The 13,577-nt window shown below is 36.1% G+C and overlaps 1 protein-coding gene across 2 annotated transcripts; it reads right to left on the bottom strand.

Moving 5' to 3' along the window:
* Positions 1-654: 654 nt before the first annotated feature.
* Positions 655-13,253, bottom strand: ttc14 (tetratricopeptide repeat domain 14). Of its 2 annotated transcripts, XM_077202358.1 has the most exons (13): positions 12,688-13,252; positions 11,422-11,460; positions 11,111-11,229; positions 9,626-9,825; positions 8,525-8,609; positions 8,298-8,427; positions 8,063-8,218; positions 7,911-7,982; positions 6,428-6,547; positions 6,213-6,335; positions 4,983-5,100; positions 3,496-3,602; positions 655-1,622 (listed from the first exon to the last, which is right to left on the bottom strand). In XM_077202358.1, the coding sequence occupies exons 1-13, from the start codon at positions 12,819-12,821 to the stop codon at positions 956-958; spliced, it is 2,070 nt and encodes a 689-aa protein (XP_077058473.1). In that variant the 5' UTR covers positions 12,822-13,252; the 3' UTR covers positions 655-955. The 2 variants fall into 2 exon arrangements, with proteins under 2 accessions (XP_077058473.1, XP_077058482.1); XM_077202367.1 differs by lacking the exon at positions 11,422-11,460 and having other exon boundaries at positions 12,688-13,253.
* Positions 13,254-13,577: the final 324 nt, after the last annotated feature.

Below are 13,577 nucleotides of genomic sequence, written 5' to 3' on the forward strand. Positions count from 1 at the left end.
CACTATGTAGCCTACGCTTGAAAATAATATGTGGTGTTTTGAATGAACTTCTGATAATAAAACTTCAATTTCTGCATCTGAGAAATTTTTCTTTTTCAATCGCATTCATGTCATAATATGATGCCCATATATAGTTGTCAGTCGGATTTAATGGGCGGGATTTATGGTAATGAGAATGAACGTGCACGCGCATCCCATTTACGACTGATTTGAATTCATTAACACACACACACACATTTCACGATCACATCTGACGTTTACGAAGTATTTGTGAATCAGGAGAAGTTTTCGGGAAGGTCTCTTTACGCGCAAATCACTGGCATATTTACGAATGTTTCATGAATGAGACCCATTGAGTTTAAAAAATCTACATAGTTCAGTGTACCAAAAAAAGCAATAAAACTAACCTCAAGTTGAGTAAAGTGCCATTGAGCAAATAATCAAGATATAAAGTTGTCAAAGATATAAAGTGTTTATTTGTTGCTTGACCAGAGCATATTTCTGAAATATCTTCGTTACAATTTAGTGTGCAAACCTCTAACTTAAATATGGCTAAATTTATCATTGAATCCCATTCCCAGTCAAAGCCTGATCCCTTGGCTCCAATGGGCGGATTATACCATTAATATTCAAGGAAAATCTACACAATAGCACTTCTTAGATCATTACATGTGTTTATTTGAACATTACACTGAAGGCAGTTTATAATACTGAGGCATCATTCGCAACACACATTTTGGCCATTGCTCTTAATGTTTCCAGGCTGCTTCACCCAAAGCAAATGTATCTAACCTGAAATTATGAAAATAAACAGTTTTAATCAACTTATCAATCTATCATACAGTTAAATCACTATAATTGAAACTTAAACCTGCTAGTACTAGTGTTACTCTTACCACACCAGAGAGAGATCGGTAAGAAAACGGGACTTGAACCCTAAAGAGTGACTCTTTTACTACATCTGCTTTTTGTCCTTCTTAAATTCGGCGATTTGACTAAAAATGTCCACCAAATTGGAAGGAAGATCTTTTTTTAGGCTTGCAACAGAAGACCGTCCATCATGATCGCGACTATTTCTCTCCGCTCTTTCCATCTTCTCATCCCTACTCCGCTCCGATACACAGCGGTTTCTGCCCTGCGAGGAACACTCCTTGGAGTAGCGATCAGATTTGTGCGAGTATTCGGATTGGGTTGAGGAGGAAGAATCCCTCCTGTTTCTGGTGCTGTAAACCTCACCGTTTCCATCAGGACCTCCCAGTCTAGACCCAGACTCGGGACTCTTGTCGGTAACGTCTTCAAACCTACCTCTCCCGTCTTCACTCCGGCTTTTCCCCCACGACTGTTCTCCTCCGCTGAGGAGTTTGGTTATGGACTGTTTCTGGTTGATGTAAGAGGCGGAGGTGTTCGCGGGAGCCGGAAACCAGTCGTCCTCAAACGTCTTATCGCTACAAGACGACACTCTCCGCTTGTGTTTCTTACTGCCGTGAGACGAGCGTCGGCGTTTGTGTTTCCGTTTCTTCGATTTCTTCCGACTCGTTGAAGGAGAGTCGTCGCCTGTAGTTGAAGACGTGTCTGAGGATGTAGAGGACGAGGTCGACCGCTTTCTTTTCTTCTTCTTAATTCTACGTGGAAGCAAACATCACACTGAAACTCGCATCGGACATCAACAATGATTAAAAGAGTAAAACACAAGAGAGTTCTTACCTTGCTTCGATGGAAGAAATACTCAGATCACGCGAATGGTCACGCACACAATGCGAAGTTTTTAGAGTGAACACATTTTTAAATCAGGGCTAGGCGATAGTTTAATAATGTTTGATTTTTAGATTTTGAGGATATTCAATACATGCATCTCAATATGTAATTTTTTTGAAATCGAAAAAATTGAACCGGAAATTAAACCAGTCATAGTAAAAAGTTCTTAGTCAACGAGTCCACTTTCCATATTTCAGCTGAACAAACTTTTTAGATATTTCTACTCTAGCACAAATTTCGGTCAGCACGTTTTCAATTGATGATTTCAGCCGAAACAGAAAATTATTTTTGTTGCCATTTCAGATTAATTATTTTGGTTGCAGAACTTTTGGGGCATCTCTAACATATACACTACCAAGCAAAAACACTATGACCACTCATGAACTCGTGAAGCAAATTTCGTTGATTATCTCCTAAAAAGGACACATGTCAGGGTCTGGGTAGATTAGATGTAAGAGAACAATCATTTCTTGTAGAAAACATTTACTAATCACAAGCAAGTGACAAAACTGATTTACATAAATTAAACTTACCAACTAAAATGCTTATTTTCCAAGTTTGAATCAGAGGGGCTGATAAAATCTCCAGTAGCACTTTATTTTCCAGTCCTGTTCCCCATGTACATACTAATATTAATTACAATGACTGGGTAATAACTAGATACTAACCCTAAACCTAACCCATGTAGTTACCTTATATTACCGGTTCTTTCTTAGGCAAGTACACTGAGTACACGCACTGTAAAACAAAAACAAAAAAATCGGTAGCACTTTGTTTTACAGTCCTGTTTCGCATGAATATACTGTGTACTTATTGTAGAAATGACACTAACAAGGTACTAACCCTGAACCGACCCCTAAACCTTAACTTAACCCATGTAGTTACCTTACACTACTCATTACTTTTGTGGTAAGAACACTTAAGTAAATTGAAAGTGCACGTACTGTAAAATGAAGTGTTACCAAAAAAATAAACCTAAAATCCTCATATTTCAGAGTAGAAAAACAAGATAGGACTGTAAAACTACTCTGACACAATCTTTTTGAAAAATAACAGGCAAATAATAATTGTATTTAAAAACAACAGTAGTAAGTGCATTAAAATCATCATGGTATTTAGATTGTTGCTTAAACTTATATCACAAAAAAAAAAATCACGCAAATATATTGTAAATATTTAGGTATATTGCCCAGCCCTAATTTAAATCCTGGACTTAAGAACCAAAATTATCATTTTAAAATGAACAAAACTCCGATCTCAGTCTATCCATTAATGTACATTTAGTTGTTAAGGCTGTTGACACCAAGAACAATAACTATAATGCTAAATATATTACCGTCCACATCAACGCAATGTATTTATGACATCTGCCGCTTTATATGCACACACTCTTTAAAGTGGGGTGGATTCTGATTGGCTGGCAATGTCTTTATAATTAATTAGCCTGAAAAAAAAAAATTTCTCAAAGTTATTCCAACAATATCAATATCGTTCCTCTGTGTTGTTAAATTGTGGACTACACTATTCGTATAGTGTAGTCCACGACTAGACTACGATTATTAGAATCGATTATTAAAACTTAATAGATATAGTTATTGTCTTTGGTGTGAACATGACTTTACTTCCTGATTTGGAACGAACAGTGTGTGCAGAACAACTATTTATCTGCAGTGTGTACGTGACCAAATATGCGCTTAACAGGAATAAAAACATGAATCAATGTGGTGGTGTTGACATTACCTTTTCTCTTCTTTTAGGATTTTACGCAATTTCTCGGCACTTGTCTCCACGGTCTTAGATTTTTCCTGCTCTTTGGCAGCTTCCTGTTCTTTCAATTTAAGCGATTTCTTTAAAGCAGTTCATTTACAGGGTAAAATTGGAAGAATTATCAGGAAATGCATCAAGCATGCATGCGTGCAGCACACAGGACGAGCAATTTCACACAAGTGCCGTTTTCACACCCCAAGCGAAGTATTCAGCGTCAGGATGTTAAGCAATGACAAAAAGCGAATAAACATTTTATATTTAGCAAGATGCAGTTACCGTAGAACCAGGAGCAGAATACAAACCAAAGGTGGTGGGGTTTTATGTCCAACATGGGGAAATTATGTCAACCCAGTGCAATCAGGGTTAAAGGTCCCATCAGTCAGGTTTCACAGGTCCAAGATCAGATAGATACATAAATAACAAAAATACTTCATCAGTACTTATCAGTTAAAATAAACCTCATGCAAGTTTGTTTTTAATAACGAAAAAGTTAAAAATGCAGTGTCTTAAAGTCCCCCTGTGGTGAAAATCCAGCTTTTAAATGTTTATATGTCTATGTGGTGTTTTTAATATGCTTTAAAACAAACCATGTGTAAGTTCATAAGTCGACAGCATTGCTGAGTATTTCCTCCTTAAGGCCCCGTTCACATATCGCGTCTTTTGCGCGCTCAAGTTCATTATTTCAAATGGAGGCGCGCGGTTTGCGCGCTCATAATGGAAGCGACGCGGTCGCGGTGCGACGCGCTCGTTTTTTCCAGGCGCGTCCGCGCCGCATCGAGATAAAAACATCTCAACTTTTCAGAATGCCGCAAGCGCACCGTAGGTCACGTGACACGAACCAACCAATCAGCTTCCTCGCCATTTTTGTTACCTCAGCAGAACTAAATGGAGGAACGGCTCATCATTGCGGTCCAGGGATTTCCTGAAATTTCCTTCATGTAACGGAGAGCAGCTGATGGTTGCTTAGCAACGACAGACGCCTCCGGAGCGCAACCGCCCTAGCGCTTCTTTGGAAAAAAGAGAACGCGTGCGCCTAGCGTTTTCTACGCGTTTTTAGGCGCGATATGTGAACGGGCCCTAAAACTGCAGTGAACCAAAGACAGTCTCAAAAACACGGTTTGAAATCGCTGGTGTTTCAAACGACCTTGTAACCAATCAGATCAACGTGTGATCGTCGACGAGTGGATCTCTGAGCTGAGTGAGTGAGTGGAGGCGGGGCTCATTTGCATATTCATAGAACCGCGTGTATACTAAATGAGGCAAGGGTGTCGAGTTACATTCAAGATATTTTAAGGCATGGCTTAAATGTCATTTTGGTGTCAGATGAGTTAAGGGATAAAATGATTGACTACAGGGGGACTCTAAACACATGTACCTGACATCCTAGAAGCTAATTGTCGGATTAAATCTGCAGCGGCAGCCAATCATGTATTAGTGCCAGTCAGGTTTATCCAGCTCACCTGGATGCGTATCTGAAGCTTCTCCAGAGCCTCGGCTGCCTCCCGAAACGTGTCGTCTAACACCACGGCTCTTTTGTAGAGACCCTCGGCGGTCACCAACTTCTCTTCCTCTTCAAGTCTACGCACAAAAGATCAGATCAAAATTTAAATTATCAAACCGCTAAAAAAATGCACAGGTGTTGTAAAAGCCTATACACACACACACATCCACACAACAGTTGGATTTGATATTAATGCAGTGAGTTTTTCAAGCTACAATGTCTATATTGATATTTGGCAAATTAAAAATTTATGGTTAATATTGTCAATAATAATGTAAAATGAGTGTTGCTGATTTTAGTGACCGGTGTCGTGTTTTGGTAGCTTCTGGGGCATTAATATTCAGTTGTTAATAATATTAAAGACCCCAATATACTACACGCGAAATTGAAGAATGATCTGGTGTGACGTCGAACAAAATCTAATTGAAAGCAACACGGTTTATTTTTTCTTGTTTAATACTGCAAAGCTGTTTGCTTTAAAGCAATATTTTTACCCCAAAGCGAAGAACAATATCAGGGCCTTAAATGTTCTTAAGAGTCCACTTCCAATTCTATGTGACATTCAGGTCACGAGACAGGGCATTTATTTTTCATATTGAGTTACATTTGAAGTTTAATTCTTACAGGTAGGGGTTTGTTCAAATTATAGGCGGCTGCTAAGGTTTTTTAAGGTGGATGCCCAGTTCAGAAGAGCCCAACCCAAGTCTCTATGATATTTCCAGAAGTCAAGCAAGAACAAAAACAAGCACGACACTTATTCTGAATAATATTTCACCTTACAGAGACGTACTTCTAAAACGTAACCAGAATAATCACTTTAATGTGATGTGCATGTAAACGTGGTTAATGCTACGCCACATACGGGTTGTGTCTTGTGTCTCGCTTAGGTAATGAATGCATGGGAATTCCTACAGGTGAATCATCCATGCCTTCTTGTGAGTTCTCCAGATTAAAAACATAAATAAATGCCATTCAGGGCCAAAAATGCCTGACAGCATAGTGTGTCTTGATGTAAACAAAGTTATTCATAATTAAATAGGAAGGACACAGAAAAAGATGTCAAAACATTAGCTCTGATCATTAAGTTTTGCCATGTAAATGCAGCGCAGATCATGGTAAAATCACTCTTTTGTTTCTGTTTGTTCCACGGAAGAACTAGAGGAAGTAACACGGTTTGTTGATGACATACTGTCCTCCTCTTTCCACGAGCGTCTGGCAGAGGTATTTCTTAGCATTCCTGTGCGTGGGACAGCTCTCCAAGGCCAGCTCAAAGTCACCGATAGCTTTCATCAAGCTTCCTTTGGTTGCATATCTACAATAAAATAAAAACAGCTTCAGTAATTATGCAACACGAGCCAGAAGAATAGTTGCAAATATTTTTACATGAAAAAATGTGTGACTTACAGAGCTCCGCGTGCCACAAGCGCCTCCACGTTGTTGGTGTCGATCTCTAAGGCCTTGTTGTACTCGTTCATTGCTTCTACATGACGACCCGATTTGAAATGGTCAACACCAGTTTTAACACTATAATGATTTGAAGAAATGATACGGTCAGTACTAGTTTATTCAGTTTTTAACTAAAAATATTTAGTAAATGAAAAATTAAGAGTCATAAAAAAAATGAAACTTTAAAAAAAAATCTTAAAATTGTTCTATTTGTATTTATGTTAGTTTCCAACTTAAACTGCATTTTCAAGAAACATTTCAATTTAATAACTCTATAAATGTCATGCGGTGCAACCATCAAGAAAAAAAAAGTAATAACATGTTTTCCTTGCACCTTGAAAACATGTGCACATCTTAATTTAAATAATTTACTTTAAAATAAGATTTCATTAGTTAAACAATGAAAAATAATTATACAGCATTTAAAAGTCTTAGTTAATTTCAATACTTAATACATTTTTTCATTAAAAGTTGTATTTGTTAACATTAGTAAATGCCCTGTGAAGTAACATGAACAAACAATTATATTTATTATTAACTAACATTGACAAAGATAATTAAATGTTGTAACAAATAGATTACTCACTGTTAGTTCATCTTAGATACTACATTAACTAAGTTTAACAAATGAGACCATGTTGTACAGTTACCAAAAAATATATATATTTTAAAATAATAATATATTTTGGGGAAGTTCCTTTTAAAAGTAATGCATTACAATAATGTGATACTCCCTAAAAAAAGTAGCTAATTGCATTAGTTATTTTTCATGGAAAGCAATGTGTTACATTGTGTTACTTCTCACCTGGACTGGGGCTTGGTTATTTGCTTTTAATAACAACAAAACAAGTTTTGGCAAGCGTGAATGTCCTTCCAAAGCAAAAGTGAAATTAATAAAGCCTCATGCGGAAGGAAATGCTTTTGTTTATTAGTATGGTTGAACTGGACCATCGAAGGTCAGCAACAAAGACACTGGTTAATAAAGTGAGATTAAAGTATATTTGTGTTGATTAACATTTAATTATTTCAGGCCTGCGTTATATTCTGAGGTTGGATTTCACTGTTTTTATTAATTTTGAGGAATACCGAATCTGTTTTTGTGCAATCACATAACTCGCATTAGTTTAATGCATTTACCGATACTGAATATAATCAAAAACATTTTTTACACAAACCAGGTTAAGGTTAGGGTGTAGGGAAGGTTCAGGGGTTAGTATCGGTTGTAGCAAAATGTAGGTGATCAGCATCAGTGATTGACATCAGTAATGAATATATATATATACACACATACATACATATCAATAATGAAATCATTGTTGATTCTAAAGATTTCATTACTGGAGTGGAGTTTGCACTAAGAAGATTTGAGAAATAAAAAATCACTCGTCCACTACGTATTGGATTTAATGCAGTAAGTCTCAAAAACTTGGTAAAAACAAACCATTTTAAGGCCCAGGACACAGATTGCTTCTTCCGAATTGCTGTTCCAAAATCCTCTTCTTTGAAGCGCTTGCTGTACATATAAAACATCTGTTTAATTGAGAAAACACCAATACAACTGGGAATGACATAAGTGTATAAGAGAGAATATACCTCTGTAGCCCCCTCATTAGTGAAGGAGTTTGTGTGCCACTTATTCCCAGCTTTCCCAGGAGGTAGTCCACATTTAAGGGGTTGGACAAGCCAAGTGAGTCCTCCAAAAGCTTCTCATAAGTCTCGTTGCAATCTGTGACCACCTTTTCACCCCGGCTGAAAGAGTGGAAGTAACAATAAACAACAGGAAGTCTGAGATAAATGGGTAAATGTTTGTTCTCTTGATTCAACATACGTATAATGAAGCGGAAGATCTTCTTTGCTTATGACACCCAGTTTGACTTTATTCAAGTAAGTAGCCAGCGAAGATGAATACAGGGATAGCGTCAACTTCTCGTGGTAGCGGTCAATGTCCTTCACCCCAGCTGTGGCATAAAACATCACTTTATCCAATCTAATAATCCGTATATACACTAATGCACTGATTTTCCTTTTTAAAAAGAGTAAAAATAACCACCATACCTCTGATTAAATCCCCAATTTGGTAATAAGACAAAGGATCGTCATGATTTCCAGTCGAAGGTACATTTCTTATTGGACAGAGGGCCTTTTGATAGATAACATTCATTTTTAGGATCACATTTGACTGACAAGCTGCATATGGTTTCATATGGGTTTAAAAAAACTTGAACACAATTTTCAGCAAAAGTTTCCATTTAAAGACTGAAGGAAAAAGTAATATATTCCTCACATTTTGACCTTACTCATATGGAAGCTGGTTTCCGCCACAGAATAAAAAAATAGAAAAGGCAACTATGACTATTTATCTCGCAATTCTGACTTTACAACTCGCAATTATGAGTTTATATCTCACATTTCTGAGAAAAAAAAGTCAGAATTGCAAGATTTCAAATTTTTGAGAAAAAAAGTCAATATAAACTTATTGGTTTTGTGAGTTATAAATTCAGCTCATAATTCTGACTTTTCTTCTTTCAATTTCAAGTTTATATCCCACAATTCAGATTTTTTTTTTTTTTTTACTTTAATGTGAAGCCAAACCCCCTCATGGAAGAAAAAGCCGTCATGTTTACATCAGTGACAATGAGCGCTAATCAGGATCAATTAAAGCTGGATTTTCAAAAGCATGTGAAGTTCATGCATTGTTGCAGTAAACTTGCACAACACTCTTGAATAAATAATTTATTAGATTTACTCAGGTCTGATGTCATAGGAACATCAACATTTTTATTAATATGAAGCGGAACAAAACAAACTTTGCGGTCCTTGGCCAATGAAAGCTGCGATAGAACCCAGACCTTTGATATTTGATAAATAAAAATTGATATCTCTACTGACAACCTTATTTTTTAGAGATTAGCCTATTTAATTTTTTTTTTCCTCAGGGTTGAGATATAAAATAATAATTGAGATAAAAGTGTCCTTTTTTATTACATGGTGGAAACAAGCTTCCATATAATCATTCATTACAAAAAAAAAGATTTTAAAAAACATCATGAATTATTTATTAAAAACACATTTATATTTGGAATTCTGTTGCCGATGCCGGCCATTAGTGGTGTAGAATTACACACTTCAGAGAAGAAATAAATAAATCAACCCAACCTTTATCTCAAGATCCTCGATATCCCTCTCCAGTCCACCAGCAGTGCAGAGAAGCGTTACAAATAAACCGAAGTCTCGTACTGAATTGATCCTTCCGATAAGCATGTCTCCTCGCTCCACGTCCCTGTAGAAGAGCTCACGTCTCTCTTCAAACGACACCTCCATGAACTGCTCCAGCGGGGGCATGATGGCGTACGCCTCTGAAACAACAACATACTCAATTATTAGAGGAAGAGTTTGTGTGAATCACAAAAGTAGAACTTTAGAAGTATATCCTGGTTGCTCATTTCCATACATTTAAAGTGAATTGGGACTGGGGCTGTCAAGCAAGCTACAATGGAACATAACACATAAATTATATAGACTAGGGGTGTAACGATACATGTATTCGTATTGAACCGTTCGGTACGAGGCTATCGGTACGCATTACAAACCGAACGATTCGTTGGACCATTTTTCCTGCCGACCACCACAACGCTGCGCAACATCAAATGGTGCGGGTGTTGGGTTGTTTATGGGTAGGCCTACTATGATATTAGACTACATAGCCTATAATAAAAGATAGTGAATTTCAAACCTGAACCAAACATATTTTTATTCAAACATCAACAGTCTGTCATTAGTCTGCCACAAAAAAGCGGCGGGTTGGGGTTCCGGTACACCAGCCATGTCAACGAAACGAATGAATTAAAATGTGCTTATCTTGCATATCTAAATTCGCGCCTATCGTTTCTTTGTAGAACTTCAAAAAAAGAAGGACAATTAGGGCCGGATTTGGGACAACAGCTTAGATTTCGGGACTGTCCCGGATTTTTCGGTACGTCTGGTCACCCTACACTGAAGTGATAACATCGCTGCGAGATCTAGTGAGAAGCATTAAAATGTCTCCGTTATTAACGGATCAAACAGCGCTGACGTGGAAACCAGGAGAAACATTGCTCCATGAATGAACTAGTTATAGGCTTTAAATCCACAGATCAGCAACATTCACCATGGGTTTACTGTAGTAACACTAACTTGTAACTATGGAAGTTTGGCAGGAATAGTAAAATGCTTTCAAGTACGTGTCACATCCAGCACTTCAAAAATATGATCATGTTTAAATGTTATTTTTAATGTGATGACCAAAACATTATTTGTTCATCCTTCAAAGATTACCCCCATTTATAAAACTAAGAGTTTCAAGATGTAGGAAAACTAACTTATTTAAAAATAAGTTTTCTTTTAATAAATAGGAAATTTCTCTGGCATTTCTTTCTTTTTGCTGTATCAAAAACGTACCGAACCGTGAATTTTGTGAACCGTTACACCCCTAGTATAGACTACTTTAACTTTTGGTGCCCATTCACTTTATATGGAAAAGAGCGAACAGGAGTAGGTGATGGATTTGGAACAAAATGAGTGTTAACACATTTTTTGAGATAAATATTCCTTTAACAGAAATAAGATTTTGAATTTCATTTGAAGGTAATGATGACAGCCCACCTCCAGATTCCTCCTGCCATTCTTCTGCTGGTGTGGATGATTTCCATGATGGTGCAAACAGAAGATCAGCTTTCCTTGCTATGTACTGTTCCAGGACAGAACTTGTCTCTTCTTTATCCCTGTTTAAACCAAGAACAACATCCACCAATCAGAGATGTATTTTACATGCGAGTGAGTGTGTATTTATTTTATATAGTGTATTTTAATTATAGTATTTGAGACAGACCCCTGGGTATAAATAACAGCAAGTTAAACTAATATTTCCCATCAAACTATGTAAAAACAAATTCACTTGACAAAAAAAAACTTACTTAACTTGCATGACTTCAGATGTGTATGGAAGGCCATTTCTGCCACATAAGAAAACAAAATCATGCTTTGATAAATCATAATACTTGATCATAAAATCAAGTTTTACTTAAACAAAAAGTCGAAATTCTGACATACTCAGTCGTATTTATGAGATGAACAGTGGAAATTATTACAAACCAAGTCATAATTATGACATAAAATAGTGGAAATTATGACATATTAAAGGGTTAGTTCACCCAAAACATAAAAATTCTGACATTATTTACTCACCCTCATGTCGTTCCAAACCCGTAACACTTTCTTCAGAACACAAAAAAATCTATATTTTTAATCTATTAATGAAATCTGGGAAATTTTGTCAATCCAGTGACAGCTACGCAACTTTGAAGCTTCAATAAATTCATAAAGAGATCTTAAAACTAATTCATATGGTTTAATCAAATACGTTTGAGCTTCAGCAAGAACCACTGAGGTCAATCTCGTACAGCTGAGCTTTTGTTTACTGATTAATGTGAATAAAGGCCTGAATTTAATCTGTTTGTCTTCAATCTTTGAGTCTGTTAATCTTAAAAAAAAAAAAAAAAGGCAAAACCACTCAACGATCTCTTTATGAACTTTTTGAAGCGTCAAAGTGGTTGTTGTGTAGCTGTAAATGGAGGGACAGAAATCTCTCAAATTCATTTAAAAAAATTTTTTTTTTTAAAGAACGAAAGTCTTACAGGTGTGTAACAACATGAGGGCGAGTAAATGATGCAATAATTTTCATTTTTAGGTGAACTAACTCTTTAAGTAATAATGAAAGATTAAAAAGTCGAAATTATGAGATACAAGGTCAACTTTCTATATCATAATTATGACTCTTTAAGTCAATGTTTTCTTACGTGGCAGAAAAGATTTATATTTCAGTAATAGCTACAAGTCGTATCGCATGGACTACTTTTATGCTGCTTTTAAATATAATAAAGCTCTAGTCTCAATTCACTTTCATTGTACGGAAAAGAACAACACGAACGTTCTGTTAAATGTCTCAATTCGCTTTCCACAGGAGAAAAACAAATACAAGTCATACATGTTTGAAACGACATACAATCGAGTAGCTAAATGATAAAAGAGCATTATCATTATTAATTATTCCATTATTTTGGACAGAATAGCTATTCCTTAAGTAGACTAACGAGCTATTTATAGGGTATTGGGGTCTCAACGCAAACATGATGTAAGGGATCAAATGAACCATGCACAACGATCATAAAAACGACTCTTACCTTTGATTAAGAGTTTTGGCAAGATCAGCAGCCACATGTTTAAAGTCTGGGTTTTCATTCTGTTCACATTTTAACAGTGACAACAGGTTTTCACCATGATACGATACAGATTGTCTGAGTAAATCTCTCTCCATTATCAGTGTCTCCAACACCACATTTTTACACTAAATGTGTGCAGAAATATCACCCCAACATTAACACAGATAATAAATAGAGGGGAGACTCCAACTTAACTGATTAAGTAAGTAATTAATAACTGTTATCATCTGTTAACATTTCAGATACTTGCTGAAAACCCGACAAAGATTGTAGAGAATGAAAGTGTCTGAAATTGAGCAGAATTAGCCGAAGCTGTAAACGTGCCTATGCCAAACGCGAGACGTGGAAACCGGAAGCGAACCGGAAAAAGACTTTACTTCAAACATTTTTGGACATCCTAAAAGATATATATCTTTTTAAATCTTCGAAATTGCATTAAAATACAGCTTTTTAGAATGTAGTGTGCTTCGCTTAAACGGAGCATTAGCCAAACAAGAACCACACGAGAGGAGGTATAAACAGGAAACGTTTTATTGTTGTCTTGTTTTCAAAATTAAAGTCGGTGATAAAAAAAACAAGCATCAGGTTTCGCGGTTTTCAAAATAAAAGTAACACGGGAATGTTTTTTTTTTTTTTAAATTAAAGTAATTTCACTACTAACACACAAAATACAAACTACATTTTATTTTATTCAAACTACAATCACATTTAATCCCAAATGCTTTGAATTCTAAAGACTACTGCAGAATATAAAAAAATAAATAAAACATTTTGATTGGGATGGAAATGAGGCTTACGAAAACATCTTACCAAAAAAAAAAAAAAAAAACAAGAAGACAAAATCTACATAA

This window comes from Siphateles boraxobius, unplaced genomic scaffold (assembly GCF_051911475.1).
Source record: "Siphateles boraxobius isolate OS27281-9 unplaced genomic scaffold, OSU_SipBor_1 118, whole genome shotgun sequence".
NCBI lineage: Eukaryota > Metazoa > Chordata > Actinopteri > Cypriniformes > Leuciscidae > Siphateles > Siphateles boraxobius.